At 37.8% G+C, this 27,928-nt stretch overlaps 1 protein-coding gene across 1 annotated transcript in view; it reads left to right on the top strand.

The window, feature by feature from the left end:
• Positions 1–27,928, top strand: part of NOX4 (NADPH oxidase 4) — a 152,449-nt gene that overhangs the window by 25,347 nt on the left and 99,174 nt on the right. Inside the window, exons 4-7 of the mRNA XM_081098394.1 lie at positions 2,929–3,026; positions 6,423–6,450; positions 15,133–15,205; positions 19,365–19,445. Coding sequence (XP_080954520.1) covers positions 2,929–3,026; positions 6,423–6,450; positions 15,133–15,205; positions 19,365–19,445 — 280 coding nt within the window. The remainder of the gene's footprint in view (positions 1–2,928; positions 3,027–6,422; positions 6,451–15,132; positions 15,206–19,364; positions 19,446–27,928) is intronic.

The raw sequence follows: 27,928 nt of genomic DNA, 5'->3' as shown, positions 1-27,928 counted from the left end.
GATGGGATTAGAACTCTGGTGCAGCCAAGTCTGGGGATGGAGTACGCATCAGGAAGAGATGAGGGCCGAGGGTGTGATAAGTGTTAGGGATGGATTAGAGCTAGGGAGGGAGATCATGAAACACTGGCACATTCATAGCTTCATTTATTCTTTGGTTCAGTTGCAGAATAACCACAACTGAGTTGGTGTAGAGTATTGCCATGAATGAGCATGTTTTCCAGGGGGTCTACCTTCTGCCCCTGGCTAGTGGTCTGACCTTAGCTAAATTACCTTTCTAACCTTTGTTTTCTTATCTGTAAAACAGGGATGATTCTACTTACCTCACTGTTTTATTGTTAAAATTACATGGAAAATCTATACAAAGTGCCTGGCATAGCTTTCTCCCTGCTGACTAAAATCAGAAGCTCTGAATTCTTTTGACCTAAAAGGCCTTATAAAGAAGGTGAATGTATCTCATACAGCTACCACCTAGAACAGTGATGGCGAACCTATGACAGGCATGTCAGAGGTGACACGCGAACTCATTTTTTTGGTTGATTTTTCTTTGTTAAATGGCATTTAAATATATAAAATAAATATCAAAAATATAAATCTTTGTTTTACTATGGTTGCAAATATCAAAAAATTTCTGTATGTGACACGGCACCAGAGTTAAGTTAGGGTTTTTCAAAATGCTGACACTCTGAGCTCAAAAGGTTCGCCATCACTGACCTAGAACTTTTACTCAGGAGAATTCAGAAAGAATGGCTATTCCTCAAAGGAAGCCGTTATGCTTTTGACAATTAAGTATGTAGTTAACATATAAATCTTTAATTTTAAATAAAGGGAATTTTTTTTTTTTACTATTAATTTCTGAAGTTGTGAAGCTGTAGGAGATAGTTTTGCTTAAATAATGTTTTATACCTTTGCCAAAGTTGAGTCTCACTTAAATGTTCTTTGTTTTATTTCTTTGAAACCTTGCCATTGCTTGTTAATTAATCCACTTCTAGTTCCCTGGCCACTTTTGTTGTTGTTGTTGTTAAATCCCTCGAGGATATTTTTCCATTGATTTTCAGAGAGAGTGGAAGGGAGGGGGAAAGACATACAGAGAGAAACATCAATATGAGAGAGATGCATCAATTGGTTGCCTCCCACATGTGCCCCGACTGGACTGGGGATCGAGCCTGCAACCTAGGCATGTGCTGTGACTGGAATTGAACCTGGGACCCTTCAGTCCACAGGCAAACACTTTATCCACCAAGCTAGGGCCAAACTGGCTAGGGCCCTGGTAAACTTTTTATGAGACCCTCTTCTCTTCTCTAACTTGATCCCTGGCAGGAGCTTATAAATCCTTTAAATAATTTTTAGGTTATTTAGTATTCTAGTCCTCTCTCATTTTGATTGTCTTTGTAACTAACTCAGAGCTCTTGGCCTATCTATATCTCAAACGTTAGGTTTGAGGGAATTGTAGAGTTTTGTACTTTCTAGGCCATGTCTTATTTTGAATCACCTCCTCCATGTGTTTGTGTAAACTATAATGGTTTACTAAGCAATTTTGAGTCACTTATTAAGTCTCTTATTTCTGTCATTTTTTAAAACATTCCTCCTCCAAGGTTATGTTTTTATTAATTTTTAGAGAGAGAAGAAGGGAGAGAGAGAGAGAGAGAAACATTGATGTGAGAAACATAGATTAGTTGCCTCCTGTTACGCCCCCAGCACGGGGTCAAAACCACAACCTAGGTAGATGCCTGCTTGAGATTCAAACCTGCAACCTTCTGGTTTACAGGATGACACTCCAACCGAATGAGCCACCAGCCAGAGCAGTGATTCTGTCATTTTATAGAGAAGTAATCTGAGGTGCTAGTATGCCAATACAATAGCCAGGAAGACAGGTTCCCAACTAAACAGCTGTTGTTCTGTATGATGTACTGTTAATTAAAGCCACATTTCACCTATAAGAAAAGGTTAGAAAGGGACGAGGGCATTAGACTCGTCCAATACACAAGTCATTTACTCCTTCCTTGTCCAACCTCCTCAATATAATTTTCTTTTTTCCCTGGCATGCCAAAATGAATTTGTTTTCACCTCAATTTCCTAACGCTTTTATATTTTGTATGAGCTCCAAGTCAGTTGAGCACTCTGTTTATTGTGCCATTGCAGACTGATTATTAAATGGCAATACTCTACTAGCTCAGTCTTGTGGTTGTTCTCCAACTGAGGGGAAAGGAAGGGGAAAAAAAGACAGAAACATCAGTGATGAGAGAGAATCATTGATCGGCTGCCTCCTGCACTGTGGGATACTCCACACTGGGGATCCAGCCTGCAACCAGAGCACATGCCCTGACTGGGAATCCAACCGTGACCTCCTGGTTCATAGGTTGACACTCAACCACTGAGCCACGCTGGCTGGGCATTACCAAACGCTTTTGCTGTTGGGTTTAGGACATTATGATTTGAATTTGTAGATTGTGAAAAATGTTCACTGGTTAAAAGCCTTTCAGTGAACCTATATTTTAGGTTATGTGGCAGTGAAGTGTACAAGATCTATAATAGGTTTGGAGTTAGGGGAGATGTGAAGCATCTAAAACATCCAGGAGCTGCTTGAAATCAATAAGTAAATGTCCATATTATTATATTACTTGCCTGTGTAAATGTGTGTGCACGTCATTGCAGTGGAGACTGTCCACACTGCCATTCCAAGAACCTTGACTTACAAAGGTTCTTTTATTCTAGCCTTTGGAAATTCAGTTTCTTTACTTGATTTTTAATACTGAAACTGTCTATAATTAAGATTGCTTGTGTCTTTAAAACTCCTTTTTTAAATTTAAAATTATATTGCTCATGAAGCTGTCAAAGTTTGATCCTGTATTTACTTAGAGGGAAGAACTGACTCCTCTTCATTGACCTGAAAATCAGTCCCGCTGACTTGTGCCTGTTGCGATTCCGTAGGTGTGCATGTGGCTGCCCACCTGGTGAATGTCCTCAGTTTCTCAGAGAACTACCGTGAGGATTTCCTTGAACTGAATGTAGCAAGATATCGAGATGAGGTGGGTGGTGTCTGTCTCCTCATTTTTCTTCCACTCGTCATGGTCATGAGATGACTAATGAGGGTATGCCAGTTTCACAGAAAATTTGTACCTTGCTGCATCTTTCGAGTGCTCTTAAATGCAGTTGTCAACTGGAGTTTTATTCCTTTTCCATTGGAAATGTAGGTAATCACTATTTCACGGTCTCTCCTGCTGGAAATGGGAGTGGGGAGAGTGTCTGCTTTCTATGATGTGCAGTGTTCAGATGGCTGCCACCCAAGCCTGCCTGCTGCCTCCCAGCAGCTTTTGTCTAATTCCTGTCATGCAGTGGAGACTGTCCACAGTGCCATAGGGTAACAGTCCTTCACTCAGAAACCATGCTTGGGGGGAACAGGGCAGAAAAGCAGGTGGGTCATTTGAGGGTCCTGGATAATCAGGACATTATTGAGTTTTAATGATCCAGTCATTTGTTTTGTTTTTTAATCCTCGAAACAGGTGACCTTGAGCTGAATTCTGTAGCAGGCAATGCCTGTCTGAGGGGTGCCTTTCTCCACGTGCAGCTGCCCATGAAATGAAACCGTGTGTGGGAGGGGCCAGGCCAGAGCCTGATGAGCAGCATATGCACAGCCCTGGTGGGATCCTGTTGCTCAGTACTTTCTGTCCTCGGGCAGCCCTTGCTTCATGCCAAGACGGCATTAAAACCCCACTGCTCTGTTTCCCATTTGATCAGAACCCTGCCTGTTCTGCTAAGGCTGGTAGTGACTTAATGAGTTATTCCCCATCTCCTCTCACTCTCTCACTCTGTTTACTCTACCACATATCACCAGTTTTAGCTAGATTAATACCGCTCATATATTTGACCTCCCTCCCAAAACAAAACAAAGAAATAACAACAAACATAGAAAAAAAATCTCAAAACCCAAATCGCAAGCAGCCTTTGATAAATCCTTTAACTGTAATAGTGTTTTTGAAGCCACCAGTATGATTTAATTGATCTGGTTTGGGGTCAGGCATTGTTATTTTTTCAAAATGTATTTTTTTATTGATTTTCAGAGAGGAAGAGAGAGGGAGCGAGAGATGGAAACATCAGTGATGAGTGAGAATCATTGATTGGCTGCCTCCTGCATGCCCCCGACTGGGGATCGAGCCTGGGCAGGTGCCTTGATCTCCTGGTTCATAGATTGATGGTCAACCACTGAGACACATGGGCTGGGCCGGCATTGTTATTTTTAAAGAGCTCACTGGGTGATTGTAGTGTGCGCCCGGCATTAAAAACCACTGAAAGGTCCAACTTTGTAGCAGGACAATGGAAGCTCTTTTATGTAATGATTTCAGATCAGAGCCATCGCTTCCCCATTTACCACTGCATCCACCCATCCCTCTATCCTCTGCAATTTCCTTTTTTAACTTTGCCTTCCTTGCTTCTCTCTTTTGTTTTTATAATTCATATGTCTTTAATAACTATACTGCTTATATTACTTTAAAAATGTAATATAATTTTGTTTAATATTTCAATACCTGTAGTCGTTACATTTATTTTTTATTATAAAGGGATATATGCTCAGTGTAAAATAGTTTAAAACTATCAAGTATATGAAAAATAAAAGCTTCTCCTCCCAAAATAGCCACAGTTAATTATTTTATGTTTTCTCTTAAGATATTTTAAGTGGTATTTTATGATCCAGATTTCTCAGCAATTGACTTGTTTCCATAAATATACGTAATGTGACTTGCTATATCAGAAATATATCTTATTCCCTTCTTATTAACAGGCTATTATATCTTTTTAGCCTTTTCCTTATTCACAGATGTTTAGGTTGATTTCTAGTTTTTCTTACAATCCACTTGCCAATAAATTATTTTTTTTGGCACATTACTGCTAGGCATTTTCATAGAAGTAGCATTTGGTTTCAAAGGCATACTCATTTTTAATTTTTAATGGACATTGCCAAATTTCCTTTCAAAAAGCCTTCACCAGTTGGCACCCTTCTACCAAGTTTATCAGAATGCTTATTTCTACACCTCACTTTAAAAAAAAACATTTTGCCAAACTGATGGATGAAAAAAGGTAACTAATTTTTTAAATTTGTATTTCTCCTTTCTTTAGTTCTTTCCTTCCATTGTCCCTTTTTATCTCCCTTTCCTCTTTTTGAAAAAATAAATATTTTTGAGCACCTTGTAGATAAAGGCAATGTGTGCTTGACAAAGATGAAAAACACACACACATTCATTGTAGGCATAAACAGATATATTCTTCCATGAATTGTCTTTGAAAAGGATGGGTCTGTGCCCTTCACTGTATTGTTCTTGCTTTGTGTTTCCACTCTGCCTCCTCTAGGTCTTCAGTGACCCATCCTTGAACTTGTGATGGTTGCAAATTCTTGGCCTCGTTGAATCCGCCTCATTTTGTCATCTGTGAAACCATCTCTTACTCTCACATTCCATCTTCATCCTGTGGCCATATTAATTGTTCCATCACCTGAGTTTCCATAGCTATTTATTCCACTTCATTCAGTTCATCTTCTATTTTTAGCAGTTGTTTATATATTTGGTTGCTCTATATTACTCTTTAGCCAGGTGTAGAAGTTAATTGACCTAAACCGGATGAGGAGCTATTCCTAAGCCAGTGGTCCTTACTCAGTGCCCCTGAAATTGTATCAGACAAAGGCTTCCTACTTTGTCTATACCTGGCCTGATCCCAGACTCACTGGAGGCTTAGGACAGAAATTCACAAGTTGAGCAGTATCAAGCACCATTAGGCTGAAAAAAATAAATTAATAAATTTACTGGGGATTAATCTAAGTTTCCCAGAAGATAGAAAAGCAGTTGACTAAGGTTCATTACACCATGAGATAAGTAGTTTAAATAAAACACAATAGTAATGTTTTACATTTCTGAGTAACGGGAACCTTTTTATCCTCGCTACTTTTCACAGTATTTGAAACATAAATTCTCAATTAGTAGTCTTTGCACTGAATTTACAGTGTACAACCCTTCCTGGATGTTTTATCACTTTTGATTCCCACTGTCTTGACACATTGTTGGTGCAGTTTGGTAATCCTGGTATTAATGTTTCCACATTAGAGCCAAAAATATTGAGTTTCAATTTGGTCAAAGAGTGGACTTCAGACCACAGCCCCTGGCTTTTAATGAGCCATCAAGATGAAAGCTTAAGCCCTCTCATTCCTCATCCTCTCATTTTTCAGATGGATAGACTTCTCTGAGTTGTATTTGTACTTGTTATAATTCCTTTAGCATCATGAAACCATTACAAAACTTGAGTCTTACTTCCATTGGGAGAATAGTATTCTAAATGCTTAAATCATGGATCTTTACGCCTATCCCAGTTTCTTGTAGAATTTGATATTACCAATGTTTTATCTTTCAGTCAAATATTTTTTCCCCTCTTTTTCTCAGGATCCTAGAAAACTTCTCTTCACAAGTGGTAAGTTGTTATTCATTGCTCTTTCTTAAGATTCATGAAAATTTTTGAAAATAAGCATCATCAAATTGTATGGCAGTTAGATGTATGTTAAAATATAACATATAGACATTTGCATATCAGAACAAATAGTAGGAGGAGTTCAAGCATAAAGTTGCAATGACAACAGAGGGACAAGGCGAACAGTTGTGGTTAGAATGAAGAGAAAAAGTAAGCAAATGCATTTGTTTTTCATATGTTCTCCCAATGAAAGCAATATAATGCCATATGCTTATTGAGGACCTGTTTTGTGCACACTGCTGTGGCAAGTACTGTTGGAGATAATACATGCGGAATAGATTCCTGGCCTCAAGGTGCTGGAAAGGAACATCAAACACTCTGGGCATCATTGTAGCTTTGATAATTCAGTAATTTAGTAGGATATTTTACAATCTTCAAATCCATAAAACAGGAGAAACAGTCATTAAAATCAGTTATTTTTCTTATAATGTGTCCCCTTTTTATTTGTAATTTACTTTTTCTTCTCAAGCATATTGTCCATGATCTCAGTCTAGACTGTTAATTTGTTATTCAAAGCACATATGAATATCCAAAAATTTTGCTTTGATGTTAGTAAAATTCATACCAAAATTTTACTCTTTTCAACTTTACATTTATACCGATGAAAGGAGAAAACTGTATTTTGGAGGATTTTTAGCACCTATTTCAGAGATTGGGACTTGTGGGTAGTTGAGATGGTGTATCATAAAGGCTTGGCTGTAACATCCTACTAAGGATCAGAGTTGTGTATGGAACTGAGGCATGGCCCTGTCAAATGCATTGTTTTTCTTTTCAATAATTTTATGATGAAAAAGAACAGTAAATCAGTTGATTTCCCCATCCATGTCACAATTATATGGATGCTTAGATTTATAAAATACTAGAGGCCCAGTGTAGGAATTCGTGCACGGGTGAGGTCTGGCCCGCCCGCCCCGATGGGAGCCCATCAGGCTGGCAGGGAGTGAGGGTTGCGGGCAGTAGGCGGCTGGTCCTGCCTCCGATCGTGGAGTTGGGGGCCGATCGGGGGCCAGGCCAGCCAGGGGTGGATGGGTGATCAGGGCCCAGATCAGGCTGGTTGACTGCTGCAATGCGTGTTATAGCCACTGGTCGTTCCAGTCGTTCTGGTCATTCCACCATTCCAGTTGCTGGTCTTGTATATATATAGATATTTTGTCTCTGGCTTACGATATTTGCCCCTTGCAAAGTATTTCACCTTTTTCTTCTAGGAATGCAGTTTAGTTTTTTTTTACAATTTTGTTCATTGAAACATGGTTCTTTATTTAAGTCCTAAGAATTGGATGTGAAATGGAGGGAAGAAAAAGCAGAAAAATAAAACCTTATGTATAAATCAATGTAGTTTTTGGTTCATATGGAATAATGTAAGAGAAATAAAAAAAAACTTTGTTTTGATATTATTTTCTAGAGCACACAGCATAGTTGAAGCCTTGGAACATTTGAAATGTTTTTAAATGTTTAGTTTACAAAGATATAAAAATGTTTTTATATGATAAAAATGTTACATTAAGACACTTAGTATAGTTAATATCCTATCTAATAAAAGAGAAACATGGTAATTAGCGTACAACCGCTACCCTTCCCATTGGCTAATCAGGGCAATATGCAAATTAACTGCCAGCCAAGATGGCGGCCGGCAGCCAGGCAGCTTGAAACTAACATGAGGCTTGCTTGCTTCAGTGACAGAGGACTCCAATGTTCCCCGCCTGCCACTGCAGGCCTCTGAGCTGCAGCTCTAAGCAACTATGTAACAAATATAGAAGCTAAACAAAAGCCCAGAAACCTGCTTTAGTCCGCAGGGCTTCAGCCAGCAGGATCGCAACATTGTAAGCAAAGGCCAGAAATCTACTTTCAGCAGTGGAGGCCTAAGAGCTGGAGCCAAGCCTCAAAGCTAAAGCTGGCCCAGAATAAAAAAAAGAAAAAGAAAAAAAGGAGCGGTTGGGAGCTTCAGTCACCCCCAGCCTGAAAACAGCCCTCAGCCCCTCACCCAGACTGGCCAGGCACCCCAGTGGGGACCCCCACCCTGAAGGGTGTGTGACCAGCTGCAAACAGCCATCATCCCCTCACCCAGGCTGGTCAGGCACCCCAGTGGGGACCCCCAACCTGAAGGATGTGTGACCAGCTGCAAACAGCCATCATCCCCTCACCCAGGCTGGCGAGGCACTCCAGTGGGGACCCCCACCCTGATCCAGGACACCCTTCAGGGCAAACCAGCCGGCCCCCACCCGTGCACCAGGCCTCTATTCTATATAGTAAAAGGGTAATATGCCTCCCAGCACCGGGATCAGCGGAGCCGCGAGGACAGGGGGCAGCGCCCAAACCCCCTGATCGCCCTGTGGCTCTGTGTGTGACGGGGCGGGGCCACAACCTCCCTATCCACCCTGCTCTGTTCGTGACAGAGGAAGGCGCCCCAACCCCCTGATCAGCCCTGCTCTGTGCCTGATAGGGGGGAGCTCCCCAACCCCCTGATCACCCTGCGGCTCTGTGTGTGACAGGGTGCGGCGCCCCAAACCCCTGATGAGCCCTGCTCTGTGCGTGATAGGGTGCAGCGCCCCAACCTCCCCTGCCCGTGGGCCCTACTCTGTGTGTGACGGGGTAGAGCCATAACCTCCCCATCGGCCCTGCCCTGAGTGTGAGAGTGGCGGCGCCCCAACCCCCTGATGGGCCCTGCTCTGTGCGTGACAGGGGCCAGCGCCCCAACCCCCTGATCGGCCCTGCTCTGTGCATGACAGGGTACAGAGCCCCAACCCCCCTGATGGGCCCTGCTCTGTGAGTGACAGGGGGCAGTGCCCTAACCCCCTGATTGGCCCTGCTCTGTGCGTGACAGGGGGTGGTGCCACAACCTCCCCATTGACCCTGCCTTGAGTGTGACAGGGGATGGTGCCCCAACTCCCCAATCGGCCCTACCCTGAGTGTGACTGAGGGTGGCATCACAACCTCCCGATCGCCCTGCTCTGTGCATGACAGGGGGCAGCGCCCCAACTCCCCAATCGGTCCTGCTCTGAGCCCGACCAGGGGCTGCACCTAGGGATTGGGCCTGCCCTCTGCCACCCGGGAGCAGGCCTAAGCCAGCAGGTCGTTATCTCCCGATGGGTCCCAGACTGTGAGAGGGCACAGGCCGGGCTGAGGGACCCCCCCCCTCCCAGTGCACAAATTTTTGTGCACCGGGCCTCTAGTCTATAATAAAAGGCCAGTGGCCATAATGTTGAAACACCAGAAAGACCAACGACAGGTCACCAGGAGGTGCATGGAGCACTTCTTGGTCCCACCCCCGGCCCGTGAGTGCTTAAGGTGGCGAGGTGGGGCTCACAGCTCGCATGGCCCAGTGGCTTACAGTGGCGAGCTACTCGCACATGGCAGGTCTGGGGTCCTGCCAAAGCGGTGGCTCTGGGTCTTGTGTGATTTCGCACTGAGCCTCTTGTGTCAATATCAGTGATGGCAAACTTTTTGAGCTCGGCGTGTCAGCATTTTGAAAAACCCTGACTTAACTCTGGTGCTGTGTCACATATAGAAATTTTTTGATATTTGCAACCATAGTAAAACAAAGACTTATATTTTTGATATTTATTTTATATATTTAAATGCCATTTAACAAAGAAAAATCAACCAAAAAAATGAGTTCGCCTCTCACCTCTGATACACGTGTCATAGGTTCACCATCACTGGTCTATATAAACAGGTGATCTTTCCACCTATGCATGAAACCCCCTCACCTCTGCTCTTTCCCAGAGATTTTCATGACTGATGTTGGATTAAGTAGAGACGATACTTAAAAAACACAAATTTCCCGGCTCTATCCTAGAGAGCCTGTTGGATTGGGATCTGGCAATGTGCTTTATTAATCTTCCTATTGACCTTGGGAACTTCTGTTTTACCCTTATGGAGCATCTCAACAGATCTCTGGAGCATAACTTCTCACTGTCACCTATATTTGCCTACTCTCTTAGCTTACTGTCTTCATTACCTTGTCAACTCCTACTCAACCTTTAAGTCTCAGCTGCCTTGCGTAAATTCCTCCTGCATTCCACTAGGCAGAGCTGGTCTCTTCTTGATCTGTGTTTCTAAAAATACATAGTGAAAATACTATGTTGTCAAATAATTTATTTCCTTACATATGACTGTCTTTTCCACTTGAACATGAACTTTTCCAGGGTGGGACAGTGCTGTCCCAAGGACATGCAAGGACCCAGGCAAATATTTTTGTGGAGTTTCTGTTAGTGCAAACCACATGCATCACCCCAAATCAGCATGTTAGCATCATTTGGTGTCTCAGTCCACATCATTTAATGAAAGCAAGCCATCCACTTCCCAGGGGTTCAGCTTGGAAAGAGGGGTGGGACCCCTCTAAGCATGAGGCTAGAGCTCCTTTGGCATCTGAATGACCCCACTGAATAGTAGCAGGTGAGAGAACAAGGCAGAATCTAAGGTAGTAATGGGATAAGTGACATTGCTTTCTACAAATAGGCTTCATCTAGTTTTGTTTTACTAATACATCTCTGTCTAAAACTGTTTTATAGCTATTTTTGAATTTTGTCAGGCATAGCGCCTAGAAAATATTTAGTTCCCGATGAAGAACTGCATACATGCTTTCAGCTGTTCTAGTGATAAAGAATATTTTTGTATTGATTGACATGTTTCTTGGATTTTAATTTGTTTAATGCTACATAGTCTTTTCTCTCTCTGTCTTTAAAAATTTTCAGTGTAACCTAGGTCTGAGAAATTAAGATTAGCTTATAGAAAATAAAGGCAGTGCAAGTGACACAAAATATGGTATAGTTAGACTCACTAAATTAAAAAATGTTTAAAATATTGCAATTAAGAATTTAAGAAATAAAATAAATTTAAAAGATTGGATTACTCATTCACTCAAAAATACTTAATACCTATCACCAAATTTGGTAAATGCAAAATATCCAATTTCTATTAGAAAAACCCCCATAAACATACAATTTTGGTTCCAGTTATGGTTCTGGTTGGAAAGAATAGGACATTAAATACAAGATAGTATATTTCTGACCATATCTGAGTATGAATGAAAATGATCTCTTAGTTTCTTCTAGAAATGGCAGTACAGTGAAATAATTCATTTAAAGGCTATGAATTAATGGATCTTATATGTATAGATAAAAAGCACTAAAAATAAAATTCATGCATGTCTTTTTCTAAGGAAACAAGTATAGGTTTTACTTCATAACTTGAAGGACTCAAAGAGTTCACACTATACTTCACTTTGGCAAGTAACTTTGCCCAGTGAAGTTAGACTAACCCAATAATTTCCAACCTGTGCTTCCTGACTCTTGGACTATGTGTAGGAATAGAGGCTAATATTCTCAGATTTAGCTAAGCCGTCATTTCAGGCTAGGTTACGGTAACCTTTGATGTACCTCAAAAACACATAAAGCTTAGCTCTCTTTTAGCACATAATGCCCTACTTGCAATTACCTGTGTGTCTCGTCTCCCAGACTAGAATGAAATCTCTTGTAGAGCAGGATTCATTTTTTTCTCTGGTACACTATAGATGCCCAGAAAATATTCACTGAAAGAATGAAAGCCACTTGTTTAACTCTACTATTGGATGGATAGGGCTTCTCTACAATATCCTAGATAATTTTTTGGCCAAACTCTGTTTAATTCCAGTGACCAAAAAAAATAAATAAATAAATCATAATTTCTTAAGATATCACCCGACCCCTTCTTTTGGACCACTCTAATTGCAATATTTTTTTATTGTTAGTTATATGTAATTTTTTCTTCTTCACTTACCTGAAGTCTATTACTTTGTAAATTATAAACTCTGGTATTTTTATACTTCTGGGAGATAGAAAAAAAGATGAATTCTTTGCATAAAAAAGATAACTTCATAAGCCTGAGAGAACATTAAAAAGCATTGAATTGATTCTCCCTAGTTTACAGATGAGATTCAGTGAGATCACCGTTTGGCCTAAAAGGACAGTAACAGGGTCATATTGCCAGAATAAATATACCACTGTTCAAGTTGTCTGGGGTTTCTAGTTCATCTTTAAATGACTGAAGTCAACTGTTTACCCTCTCAGGTCTTTTGAATATATTTTTCACCTTCTGTTATAAAAAAGTTCTCTAGTTAAACGTTTGAGGAAATACCTGTTCAAATTTAAACTGGTTTCTTGGCTTGAGCACCTCTCAGAGACTTTAATACACTAATGTGCCCTGTGACTTCTCAAGGAATGGTTTCAAAATCCTTAAGTAATAGATATTAATATCCCAAAGAATTAGTGTTCCAATAATACACTTTGGAAATTATGCCTCTATTCTAAACACACTCAGTTTTTTTCAGGTGTCCTCTTCATGAAGTGATTTGCAAACATTCCATAACTAATCTTGACATGTTTAGAACCACACATAGGAAATCTTGTATGTAGACTCAGCAGACGTTAATAAATCTCTGGAATAATAAAGTAATAAAACAACTGGAAAGGCCTTCAGCCACAAATTTCACATTATGGAGCCATCTAGGATCCTATCACTTATTTATTCGTTTGGTCAAATAAGGATCTATTTTAATTACTTGAAGCTAGAAAGACCTCCTCTTTTTCTTAAAATTTATTGAGTTATAATTGAAGTACATTAAATTATACATATGTAACTTATTCTACTTTATTGGTTTTGACATATGTTTACACTTGTAAAACCATGCCCAAAATCAAGGGAACAAATATATCTATTATTTTAAAAAAATTTTCTACCCCTTTATAATGCATCCTACCCTCTATCCCTCCTAGCAACTAATCTGTTTTCTATCACTAAAGAATGATTTGAATTTTCTCGAATGTTATATAAAAGGAATCATAGAGCTTATGTTCTTTGGGTTTCCTTTTAGGTGGATCTGGCTTTTTTCACTCAGCATAATAGTTTTGTGATTCATCTCTGTCGTTGCGTATATATCAACAATTCATGGTGGTGGCTTTTGTGTGTGTGTGTGTGTGTGTATGTGTATTTTACCACTGATTACTTTTCCAGGTACAGCTAATAATACCACAATTGTTTATCCATTCATCTGTTGATGGAGATTTGAGTTGTTTACAGACCTTAACTATTAAAAATAAAATGGCTGTGAACATTTCTGAACACATCTTTTGTGGATATATGTTTGTTTCTCTTGGGTAAATATCTTCGGAGTGGGAAGACTGGGCCATTTTGTAGGCATGCTGTTCTTTTTAAGTAGTATTGTTCTGAACTATTAGTCTTTTAGTGTCAACTAGTGTGGTTATCTTACCCCTAAAAAGTAAGTCCTTGCCTGGGGGTACAGGGAAGTGGATGGGAAAAGGAGGACCCTGGGGAAGAAGTGGAGAGAAGAGATGGTTTGGATTAGGCATATCATCAGGGAAAGGCAAGTGTGGTTTGGTTTCCAACTTGTGTATTGGTAAGAGTGGAGGAAAGAGTACTAAGTATTAACCATCCAAAGATTAAATCCCTTATTTCTCATGTGGCCTTCTACATGTAGAAACTTATTTCTACTGAGATTTCTAAACTTTTCAAAGATTCTAACCCTCTGGAATCCTAATACAGTAATCCTAATACAGTATTGCTCTTACTTTGTACCAGGTTCTCTGCTTCTGCTACAGTCCATGATGGCCCTTCTGTTTCATAGGTGGTTCCTTGGCAAAGCAGCGAAGTGGGGAGATATCTATACATGGAGACAGAATTGTTTCATTAGCTTTTCTATGAGGATTTAAGATGAAATCTCTCAGGACAGTTAGAAGTTACTGTTGCTTATATGATTTTAAGAGTAAATAAAGGTAATTTATAGACAGGATTATTTGGTAGTAAAAAGATAACACGAGATGAGAATATTTTGGTTTTAGCTCTTTTTGATATAGAATATTGAGCTATTCATTTTAGACATGCTCTATGAGCTAACACCGGATTTGTAGGGTAGGGGAGGCTGGGGAAGGTCAAGGGGGAAAAAAGGAGACAAATGTACTACTCGTTGTAATATTTTAAGCAATAAAAAAAGAAAAAAAACCTAACATGTTTGCACATTTAAAAATGTTATATCAGAAAGACTGATTTCAGCATGTTTCCCTACTAGAAGAAATATTTCTGCAAGTGTTCTGAAAACATCAGCACTGTCATTCTTTTTCTTGAATTCAATATTTTTTGTTTTACACTTGAAGTTGTGTTTTTTAGGAATCTTTAGGTTTTCTTTATTTTTTAAAATTCATTCTAGATAAGAAGCCTAAAAGAAATTATTTGAAATTAAAATGGAAGGAGCTGCTAGTTACATAAAAGAGGGGAGGAGAGAATAGGAGTTTACTGCCATGATAGGAATAACCAAACCAGTAAGGGTGTTGAATATCAATCCTGTCCCATGTATTAATTACTAACAGTTAATATAGTAGGTACCTGTAGAATATATGAAAATACAAAAACAAACCCTCTATTAAAGGTAGAAAGGACTATTTTGTCTTAAGTTCCTTGAAATTGTGCTAATTTAAAAAAGTGCTCTTTTGAGAGAAGATATACAAGGAGATATCTGATTTGAATTGGGCTTCCCAGAGAGCAGCATAATACTTTGGATGTTAAGGCAATGATTTTTGTACTTTTTTTCTCAGTATGACTTATGTTAAAATGTATTTATGTACATTTTTATAGTTCCTGGCCTGACAGGCGTCTTTATGGTATTGGTGCTGTTCCTGATGATTACAGCTTCTACATATGCTATCCGGTGAGTGTCCGAGCAACAACCTCAATATTTATGGGTCAGATTATTTCATTTTCTTCAGATTATCTTCATTTTTTCATGTGTAGAAAAACTCTTAATTAGCCAGAATGCTTAGCCGGTGCAGTATTCCGATGAATAGACTATTGTGGGTAACAAAGAGTGATGTAAAGACATTTCTATATACATCATTTCCTGTTTTGGAAGAAAGAATCTCTGTTTTAGTCAAATAGTCTAGGTTGGTAAGGAATTGTGTATGGAGACTTTTTAAAACAAAGAAATTTAAGTTCTTCAGGAGCGTTCTTCTGGAGAATCATGTGTCTATGAGACATGGGATTGAATTAAACATGTATGCACAGGAACATAGCACTTACAGTTTGTTTGCAACTCATTTCCTGCTATGTGTTCGTTTTGCTGTAATTTAATGTAATATTCCAAACAAAGCTTAGGAGAAATGGTTAGTTGACATCTGCTAAAATAATCAGAAATATCTGCATTCACAGTATTCTTCTAGTTACGAGATTTTGAGCAATTGCAGACACATATTTTTATGAACACTTTCACATGTTCTTTCTGGTGGATACATCTGTTTTACACAATATTTTACAGTATCTTACATTACTGGTGAAACTTCTTGCTTAAGAAAGCAAAACGAAGAAACAATATATAATCTTCAAAAATAGTCATTCTAATTATTGAGGTGTGAAATATAATGGAAACACACACACACACACACACTTTGAAAGTAATTATCCCCCACACCATGCTCAGATGAGTCTATCTTTGCACTTCTGAACACATCTATGCTCACAAACGCACACCTTAAAATCTCACAAGCGAACTCACCAATTATATTAACACTATACACTTCCTGGTATTATGTCTGTATGCTTCATTCTTCCTGCTTTTACTCACTCATGCCCCATGTTATACATCTACCAAAATCACTCTTTTTCTCTCCTTTTCTCACTCCTGATCTCTGTCTTTTCAAGTCTGCATTGTACCAAAATTGGACCATTTTATTATGTGTGCTATTTTAAAACTCCTTTTTTCTTAAATCTTCTTATGAACACTTTTTCTCTTTACTATTGGCACAGCATATTACCATGTAGATATACATTACTCTCCCAGCCCCCTATCTTTGTATGTTTCAGGTTGATTCCATTTTTTCAGTATTTCAATTGTGAGACAAACACAGTCTCCATAAGTCTTTGCATACTTTTTAATTATGTCCTATGGAAAAATTCTTAGATAGAGAATGACTGTCAAATGGTAAGCCCATTTTTATGACTTTTTATAAGAATTAAAAATCACCTTACAGAAAGGCAAATCCTCTAACATTAGTGCAGCAGGGTGCCGATTTTGTGGGAAAGATTTAATTTTAGTTAGGTCAATAATTCAAAAACTTACTTTTTCAGTTTTAGGAGCTCTTGAAGAAAAATTAGGGTATCTAACATATTTACTTATAAGATTAAGGATATGTAAATATTCTATATCTAGTAAAATAATCCGTAATTGAAAGATAGTGCTGTAGAAAGGAATATAAAGATCAGCTTCTGTTCTCAAGTGAGCCTTTACGTAAATAATTTGGTGACTGTGTCTTAATTGTTAATGTTTTCATTTGTTTAAAAGAGATTATAAAACTAACCCTGCTTCAAGCTTCATTGTGAGGATCATGAAATTCTTAAATGGATCATGGAAATAATCTTTTACTTTTTCTCTTTACCAGTAAGGAAATAAAACATTAGAGAAATCAGGTGAATAAATATGACTTCACTATTTGATTTCTGGCATTGATTGTAGTCTAGTAATTCACCAATGGCTCAACATGGGTCAATTATTAATATAAGTAATATATTCGTCTAACAGAGGACAATAATACAAAAATATTTTCTCATCTCAATAGACTCAGAAATGGCAGTTGTTAAATCTGAACTCTCATCAGAGTTAACTAAAAGTTAATTTCCTTTTTAGAATTAAAAAGTATAAAAGCCAGAACTGAGTTCATACTTACAGTGAAATATGAGATACATTCCTATGAAAATCATGAAACAAAGTGATGTTTTAATTTCTTTAAAGGATGGCATTATGGTAAGAAATTAAACATTTAGAATTATTAAATTCTAAATTAAACATTTATAATTATTAGTAAGAATGCAACAACAAATTATCATTACATCCAGAAAGGTAGGTATAATTGCCTCACCAGAAAATTCAAGAGGATTATGGAAAATTTTATTTATATTAACTAAAGGAGTTAAAATGGGTAAATGATTACAAAACACATGTTTAAAAATCTCTTTTATAATGGCTATTATCAGTTTGAAAATTGAATAAAATAAAAAGATAGCACTAATAATATTAACAAAAACATAAAATTTCTACCAATAAGTTTATGAGAGAAAAAAGTTATAGAGAAAGTAATAGAGAAAAAACATAACCTCACTGAGAGAAATCAGTAGAGACTTGAATAAAGACTATATAATGCAAAGATGGAGTTCTTCCTCAATTATTTTATAAGTTTGTTGCAATTCAAGTCAAAATCCAAGATAGGTTATGCTGTTTGCTTATTGAATTTAGCAAAGTGATCCTAAAGTTCATCTGAGGGAATATCCAAGCACGTGTTCCCAAAGAGGAATAAAAGGGGTTATGTGGCTCACTAAACATTAAAGTGATTAAGCCTCCATAATTGAAAGCCGATAGAACTTGCAAAAATAACCAAGACATTGAACCAATGATAGAGACGATAGAAAGCCTTGTTAAGACACTTTGTTGTGTATAAGAACCTACTAAATAATAAAGGTGCCTTCACAAACTTATGATGAAAAAAAAGAGTAAATGAATGAAATTCAAGATAATTTATAGTTAGCTATTAAAAAATAACACCATTAAAAATTTAGAAGAGACTTTAAATCTGTATTTATCAGATCTCATAAAGGACAAGAAAAATATAGAAAATATCTGACTTTCTAAAAATAGGTAAACTAAAACAACATACGTTATAAAAATTGAAATGTAAACATGTTATTTTACAGATTATTGCAGTTTTGTGGAACTACTACAGTCTTAAATTTTGAATAATGTACTCACAACAATTAAGGAAAATTCACTATAGAAATGGATAATTATTATGAATTGATAAGTGATAGAATTAAAAGTGTGTAACACACAAATGAAATAATACCCAATTCCACTTATCCAAAGTAATGAAAACTTATAAGTGGAGCATGGGTTTGAGGAAAAAGACACTCTTAAAGTTGGATTTGTAATTGATAAACATGTTTTCAGAGAGCAATGGACAGTGTGTGTCAAAAGCATTGCATATGTGTACCCTTTGACCTAGCGATTCCACTCATAGGAGTTTAAATGATAAAAGAATTAGATATGTGCAAAAGGCATATGTGACAAGGGTGTTCAATGACCTTGTTGGTGATAGCAGGAACCGAATTAAATAAATGTGAATCAATTGGCCATTGCTTAAGTCAAGGCTTCTAAAAGGATCTACGGATTATATTCAAATCTTCTCAGAAGTTTTTACAAATATCTGCCCTCCACCTCTAAGATTCTAATACAGTAATATCCACCCGGACATATGAAATAAAATAACTGTTAGCTTCCTTTTTACTTGTCTCAAACATTCTAGAGATTGTGTTTATCATGCTCCTTTATTTTCAGGCTCCTTGTTCTCCTGCAGGACAGTAGCACCAAGGTTGTACATTGTCCAGGAAAATAATATAAAATTTTAATGAGCATTTCCTTAATTTCTCTAAACTTGAGTTTTCTTTAAACTACTCTCAAAAATATTTATTGTGATAGGAACATTAGTTGTTTTAGAAGTCATTTGAAAATGGAGAATATTTATAGAAAGGACAGCAAATAGACATAGGAGCCGAGTATAACTGTTCCTTAGCCTTACATCATATCTTTAAAGTAAACCATATTTTAATTTTTTCACGTGTCTTTATTTCAAACACAAAAACATGATAGTGTTATGTATAATTTTTTGTCAGTTGTCTTTGCATGGTATGTAAGTCCTTTGACATAATAGATAAATCTCAGATGATCTCATATTTGAACTTTCAATTGTGACATGTTAGAAACACACACTCTTTTCAGTGAGATGGAATATGAAGTGGCATTGAAACTAAGTTTTTTGTTTTTTCAGAGTTTCTAATTATGACATCTTCTGGTACACTCATAATCTCTTCTTTGTCTTCTACATGCTGCTGATGTTGCATGTTTCAGGGTAAGTTATAAAAAATATTTTTTAAAACCATGTCACACTACTTCAGGAAGGTAGGGAAGGGTGAGGTGGGGAGTAAGAGATCAATCAAAGGACTTGTATGCATGCATATAAGCACAACCAACAGACTCAAGACAGTGGGGGGTGGGAGTGGTGAGGGCAAGTGCTGGAGGTAAGGGGAGGCCGGGGGGGTGGGGGGAGGGAAGGGAAGTCAATAGGACATAAAAGGGAGACATATGTACTACTATTTGTAATACCTTAAACAATAAAATACAATAAAATAAATAATTTTAAAAATGGGGTAATAAAAGATACATCTGCAGGAATTTTCATTGGGAGTGGTAAATTATTTGGTTACTTGAAATTGAGGGTAGTGTCAAGAATGGAAGAAATAATTTTATTTTTAGCATAGCATGTTTAATGGAACTAGTAGAAAACTATATTAAAATTGAGAAGAAGAGTTACTTTTCCCTTGGTTTATGATTTTTAAAGCCCCTATAGCTATATCCTGATAACTTCTCTAAGAAAATAAGAAGTAAAGAACTTCCAGAAGATATTTTAGTATTTGTATTTCCAGAAATTCCTTATGTCTCACTGCTGTGGAATTTGTAATGATGGAGTTACCAGTTTTTAGTTTTAAATGGCCTACAGGTAATAATAGTTGCAATGAGCCAAAGATTTACAATGACCAAAAACAAGGATGTGTCAAAACACGAAAAAATCACACAGGGAAAAAGGAAAGTATCCTAAGCTTGTTACAAAGAATATACCACAACTGTTCTTAAAAGTATGTGGACACAGGCAGTGTTCTCAAAAGTATGGTGCTTGAAATAATCCTTTAGGTCAGAGGAAGAAAGTGATATATTTTTTGTGGATGTAAACATCTGCATGATCACCAGAGTGGATTTTACTTTTGTCTCGACACTCACACCAGTATGACACAGTAGGCCATTGTCTGGTGACATTCACTTCGTGTAGCAGAAGGATGCGGGGCAGGCAACACAGAATGTCAACAGGATAAAGCCAGGTGCCTCTTCAGTGGGAGTCTCTATTATTGTTCAGAAACCATTTTCCATCTCCCCTCCATTACCCCCAGTGTAGTAACTCTGTTTTGAGATGACAAGACCATACGGATAGACATGGGCTACTTTGCCTTAGATAAGGCTCACATTCCACAGGAGCCAATATCTTGGTAACAGCCCAGGCCTCCTCAAGGGATGCTTTCAGTTGCTAGAACACACTGCACATACGAAGCTGAGGTTGTGAGTCCTAAAATGATTTTATAATTCACTCACAGACTTCTGGTCCAGATGCATTCCGCCAATAAGAAATAGTGTTGCCTGGTACACATCTGGCATTCCCCATTTATCTTAATCGCAGGTGTTCCCAGGGGAAGTGTTGGAGAATGGTTCAGACCTGCTGTTCATTCTTTCTTCAGAATGTTTTATAGTGTACTTTGTCAGTACATTAGGTCATATACATTAATTGTATATTATTTTCAGGGCACATGTTCAAATCCTCCCCTCCTCCTCCCTGATTTTGCAGACCACTGGTTTAGAAAGCGCTATTTTATGGATCTCTACGTCATAAGTCCTGGTTGATTTGTTCTGTACCATAGGTTTAGACCAGTGATGGCAAAACTTTTGAGCTCAGCATGTCAGCATTTTGAAAAACCCTAACTTAACTCTGGTGCCGTGTCACATACAGAAATTTTTTGACATTTGCAACCATAGTAAAACAAAGACTTATATTTTTGATATTTATTTTATACTAGTTTCCCGGTGCACACAAATTTGTGCACTTGGGGCGGGGGTCCCTCAGCCCAGCCTGTGCCCTCTCACAGTCTGGGACACCTCGGGAGATGACCACCTGCTGGCTTAGGCCTGCTCCCTGGGGGATTGGGCCTAACCTGGCAATCAGACATCCCTCTGGAAGCCCAGCAGCCCTCTGGAGATGTCCACTTGCCAGCGGGGAGCAGGCCTAAGCTGCAGTCAGACATCCTTAGCACTGCTGAGGAGGCAGGAGAGGCTCCCATCACCACCGCTGTACTGGCAGCCATCAACCTGGCTTGTAGCTGAGCAGAGCTCTCCCATGTGGGAGCTCACTGACCACCAGAGGGCAGCTCCTGCATTGAGCGTCTGCCCCCTGGTGGTTAGTGTGTGTCATAGTGACCAGTCGTTCCCAGTCTTTTAGGGTCAGTTTGCATATTACCCTTTTATTATATAGGATAGGGGCCTGGTGCATGGGCGGGGGCCGGCTGGTTTGCCCTGAAGTGTGTCCCAGATCAGGGTGGGCGTCCCGCTGGGGTGCCTGGCCAGCCTGGGTGAGGGGATGATGGCTGTTTTCAGGCTGGCCACACCCCCTTTAGGGCGGGGGTCCCCACTGGGGTGCCTGGCCAATCTGGGTGAGGGGCTGAGGGCCATTTTCAGGCTGGCCTGCGACTGAAGCTCACAGCTTCACCTTTTTTCTTTCTTTTTTTTTTTTTTATTCTGGGATTTATTTACCTTCTATAATTGAAACTCTGTTGCCGTCACTGGCGCTTCCAGCTCTGAGGCCGTGGCTGGCTGAAAGCAGGTATCTGGGGTTTGTTTAGCTTCTATAAATGAAACATTGTTCTTCCGGAGCTCAGAGCTGGGCCGTGGCAGGCGGGGAACCTTGGCTTCCTCCATCACTGGAGCAAGCAAACCTCCTGCTCGCTTCAGCTGCGTGGCTGCTGGCTGCCATGTTTGTTGGCAGTTAATTTGCATATCTCGCTGATTAGCCAATGGGAAGAATAGCAGAGGTACAGTTAATTACCCTTTTTGTCTTTTATTAGATAGCATATTTAAATGCCATTTAACAAAGAAAAATCAACCAAAAAAATGAGTTCATGTGTCACCTCTGACATGCGTGTCATAGGTTCGCCATCACTGGACTCTAGACCATATAATTGCAGAGTATCAGAAACATAGCCACACATTGTAATCCCGACTTCCAGCTAGCCATTCTTGCTACACAGGAAAGGGCCATGGCCAATGGGAGCTTTTTCCTTTGTAGGGATAACATTCTGTGGAGAATTTGGATACAAGGAAAGCTCATGGTAAAGAAAATCTGCTTTGCATTCTGTTTTTAAGTGGCCTGTTTGCCTGCCCAGAGCTATTATCATAAAATGGACTATGAGCAAGCGGATGCTACTAATGAACAGTAATTGAAAACAATTACATAGTGCTTACTATATGCCAAGTATAAATTCAAAATTATTTAGATGCTTTATCTCATTAAAGTATCATGATTTTTTAAGGATAAATAATAATTCAACCCCCCCTTTACGGGTGGGAAAACTGAAGTTTAGAGCGAGTAAGTAACTTGTGGAAGTTTACTTAATGATGGATTCTGGTTTCAAATCCTGACATTCTGGCCAAAAAACTTACTTTTTTTTTTTTTTTCACTCTTAGGAGAGATCAGTACTTCTGAGAATTTGGTCTTAGATTTTTTAAAAAGGGTCAATATCTTGATTTATCTGAGATTGTGATCTCTCTTTCTCTCTCTCACACACAGATCTATAACAGATTGAGAAAAATGCAATTATTTGTTAATTTAATTATGTATGCATTCTTTGGCCTTTATGTTATACTAAGTTAAAACTCTGAAAAAAAACCCTGTTTCTTTGCAGTTCAAAACAGAGTCATTTTTTTTTTAAAGGTTCAGAAGTTCAAACGGACTTAAGTTTAAATAGATTATATTGAGAGTTCTTTCTCCATTGTTTTTGAAAACTAAAGAAGGCATAGTTAAATTTTGATTTTATTTTTTTATAGAATAAGGGTCATAAACAGAAAGTTACTTTATACAGAGAAATAACGAAAGGAATCTACTGGCTGAATTAAATGTAATCATACCAACTGAAGTAATAGTTCTTTACATATTATGGGTATAAATTAAAAAAAATTCATAATACTAAAATAAGTATTATGCAATAAAAACACAATACTATGAGCAGTCTAGAGTGAAGATTTTTAAATAAAGTTTAATTTTTTAAAGTATAATTGACTAATAAGGTTATATTATTTACAGTATACAATCTTCAAGATAAATAAAATATCATCTTATGATATACATATGTTATGAAATTATTACCACCATCAAATGAATTAACACATGCATCACATCACGTAGTATTTTTACCTTGTGTGTGTGTTGTTTTTCTTGTGAGAATGCTTAATATCTGCTCTATTAGAAAATTTCAAGTATACAGTATAATGTTATTAACTATAGTCACCATGCTGTACATTAGATCCTCAGAATTTATTCATCTTATTACTAAGAGTTTATAGCCTGTATAGCTTAATTTTGAATAAAAGCTTCTAGTGCGTGACAAACTACTATTGATAAGTTGTGCAGCCTTTCAAAATGGACATTTCTCAACATGTTTTTTTTTTTTCATTCTGTCTGTAAGTAAATCTCTTGAAGTGATTAACCTCTGTGCCAATGTTGAGGACTTACACATGTCTTTACTATGAAATGACTTGATAGTTTCGTTCTTTAGCTTTTGGGCACATGAGTAAAGTGCAGTTATTCAAAACAGGTTACTCGTATTTATATTGAGATTCCTGTTAAAGAGTATAATTTAAGTTTGAACAGAAAAATCACTGTTTGCTGAGAATTTACTCCTTTTTTAATCAATATGGTCAGTACTATAATAATGTATAGAATAATAATTTAATGTGTGATCTTTAGCCTCCTAGCATTGGTTATTAGTTTGGAATTTAAATCAATCAGTTGAAATAGCTAAAGATGCCTTTAGACTAAATACTTTACATCTGGAAACATTTTGTTTTCAAGAATTCTATAACTTAGGGCATTGAAGGATCAATGTGGGTTAGAAATTTAGAAAATTTTACCCTTTAAGAATGAAGTGATTAGAAATTGTTTGCTGATGTCTCCACCTAAGCAGCAATTGCTTTGTATGCTTTTCCAAGGTCACTTTTATTTTCAGAGAATCTCAAATTTTGAATTAAGGGTAAAGGATATCTTGACAAAGACTCTATGAATCTCCATATTGAAGAGCCCATTCTGTCTTTGGGAAACTGTAATTTCCACAAAGTTCTTTATCTTTTGAACCATAATTTAATTTCTAGATAAATTAAAAGATCTATGACTCCAGAGCAGCCGTGGGCAAACTACGGCCCGCGGGCCGGATCCGGCCCGTTTGAAATGAATAAAACTAAAAAAAAAAAAAGACCATACCCTTTTATGTAATGATGTTTACTTTGAATTTATATTAGTTCACACAAACACTCCATCCATGCTTTTGTTCCGGCCCCCCGGTCCAGTTTAAGAACCCATTGTGGCCCTCGAGTCAAAAAGTTTGCCCACCCCTGCTCTAGAGGCTATGGAAACTGAATCACTCTCCTCTAAATTCTGTTCATTTGTTTCTTGCATGATGATATTTCAATCTCATCATTATTATAAAGGTGTTCCTTTGAATATATTAATAGTAAAATTCATTAAGCCCTTATCATGTATCTTACTAATGTTTATCTCATTAAATCCTCCCAGCAACCCTGGTAAAATCTGCTGCATTGCTGCTGTTGTTATTTCTGTGAGAGAACAGGGACAGTGAGAGGTGAAGTAACTTGCCAAAACTCATGGCAATTAGGAAGAGCTTGGGTTTGACTCCAGCTATCCGATTTCTGAGCCCACATTTCTAACCCAGTACATTATGCTGGCTGCAGTTTGCCATGGCTTCCCTGTATTGCTTTTAAATATATATATTTTATTGATTTCAGAGACAGAGAGGGAGAGAGAGATAGAAACATCAATAAGAGAGAATGACCAATCAGCTACCTCTTGCTTGTGCCTCACTGGGTATCGAGCCCACAACCCAGGCATTTGCCCTGACTGGGAATCTAAGCATGACCTCCTGGTTCATGGGTTAACACTCAAACACTGAGCCACACTAGCCAGGCTCCTGTATTACTTTTAAAGCTGGGAACAAAACTGAATGCAGGCTCTTTGGGCATATGATCTGATGTTTGCAAAGTGGAAGTCTTACCTTCTTTGTTCTAAATATTGCAATCAATATTATTCAAGATCCTTGTTCCATGATTATTTGTGTCCTCAGGTTCACCTAGTTTGCATTGCTGTTACCTATGTTTTAGATTTTTTCTTCATTATTTATAAGCCAATCAATTGCATGACACGATAAATAAAAACACATTTTATATGCACTAAACTCAGATGTTTCTTTTCAGTGTTCAAATGGATCTTTTAAAAATACATTAATTTTCCTTTCCAAAAGATTAGATTAGCATGGCTCTTAAACAACACAGTACTTAATAGCTGCACGACCTTAACAGATATTATTTTCTTTTTCTTATCTAGTAGACAGGTTCAATAAAATCACCTACATTATAGGGTTATCTTAGGTTTATATAAGTAAACAAATAAATGTAGGCAGAATATACACATACTCAATAAATACTGATAGGAAAAAATATGTAGTTGTACCAATGCTAATAGCTGTATAAGTGGAGAAACACCACAGTTAACTGTTTGAAAATCAATTTATTTTAATTCTTGAAAAAAAAACATAGCAATTTTTTTACATATTTTTATTGAATTATTTTGGGTGACATTGGTTAATAAAGCGATGCAGGTTTCAAGTGTACGGTCCTATAACACATCATCTGCATACTGCATCATGCACACATCCCCAAAGTCAAGTCTCTTTCCAACACCATTTATCACCCCTTTGCCCTCTTTCACCTCTCACTACCCCCCTTTCCTCTGGCAATCACCATACTTTTGTCTGTGTCAGTTTTATTTATTTTTTCTTAATCCCTTCCATCATTTTCACCCAACCTTTCAGCTCCCTCTCCTCTGACAACTGTCAGTCTGTTCACTGTATCTATGAGTCTGTTTTTATTTTGTTCATTTTGTTGAGTAGATTCCACATACCAAGTATAAGTGAATTGATATGGTATTGTCTTTCTCTGACTGGCTTATTTTACTTAGCATAATACTCTCCAGGTCCAATCCATGCTGTATGTAGCAAAAGGTAAGATTTCCTTTTTTTTTTTTTTTTTTTTTACACTTGTGTAGTATTCCGTTGTGTAAGTGCACCACAGCTTTTTTATCTGTTCATCTACTGATGGGCATTTGGGCTGCTTCCAAATCTTGGCTGTTAAGTGAAATAAGCCAGTCAGAGAAAGACAAATACCCTATGATTTCACTTATAAGTGGAATCTAAAAAACAAAGTAAACTAAAAAACGAAATAGAAATAGACTCATAGATGAAGACAACAATCTGACAGGTGTTAGAGGGGAGGGAGGTTGTGGGACTGGTTGAAAAAAGGTGAAGCACTTAAGCAAAAACCAACAACTTGACAACAGTATGATAATTACCAGAAGGAAAGGGGAAGACAGATGAGGGCATGGGGGGATAAATGGTGATGGAAGGAGATTTGACTTGGGGTGGTGAACACACAATACAATATACAGATGATGTATTATAGAATTGTACACCTGAAACCTATATCATTTTATCAACCAATGCCATCCAATAAATTCAATAAAAAAGAGAAAAGGAAGGATATTCTTTGAAAGACAAATAATTTTTATAATATTGTTAGGTCTCAAAATTCAGTTGATTTTTAACAATAAACGTTTATCTTGGAATTTACAAGGCAGCTTCCTCCTGAGGAATTATTTTCTTCTAATTTTTAATACATCCTTCTAAGAGGTTGCTATTTGTTTACTATATTAAAGACATTTCAATTCCTAAGACATCTGGGGGGAGAGGAGCCAAACTGTTTCTTCTTTCTGGACATGAATATAATTGAATATTTCTTTCTTCACTTTCATTTGAAAAATCTCATCAGGAGGAGTTATATACTGCTTTTCTCACGTACTGATAAAAAAAATATTGGAGGGAAAAGCAGTTATGAATGTCTCAGAGCCTCAGCCTGGAGAGCCTAACCCTACTCCTTTCAAAGTCATGTGAAGGGGATGCATTGTAAAAGATTTGGCACTCTAACCTCACAATCTCACTGTAATCAACACTCCCACTGGCTTTAGATCTGGAGTGTTTTTTGCTAGTAACTGTATTTCACTTTTGTATTTGTACAAGGGAGAAATTATAATGTGATAATTCTGAAAAAGACAAAAGGAAGGCCCTTCTCGAATGTTTCAATGGCAATGAGAGCCAATTAATAGTGTAAATAATTTCTTGTGCCAGATCTGCTGGGCTTCTCATAAATGATTACCTGGATTATTCCTTTAAACAGAACTCTCTGCCATTTGGGACTACTTGCCGGCAAGAGTTTGCTTTAGAGCATGATTTATATTCTAAGTGAATCACTTTGTCTAGCAGTGGTTCTCAACCTTCTGGCCCTTTAAATACAGTTCCTCCTGTTGTGACCCAACCATAAAATCATTTTTGTTGCTACTTCATAACTGTAATGTTGCTACTGTTATGAATCATAATGTAAATATCTTGATATGCAGGA

This window comes from Myotis nattereri (genome assembly GCF_964212035.1).
Source record: "Myotis nattereri genome assembly, chromosome: 9".
NCBI classification, from domain to species: domain Eukaryota; kingdom Metazoa; phylum Chordata; class Mammalia; order Chiroptera; family Vespertilionidae; genus Myotis; species Myotis nattereri.
Note: the sequence above shows the minus strand (reverse complement) of the source record. Positions and strands in the feature narration are given on the sequence as shown.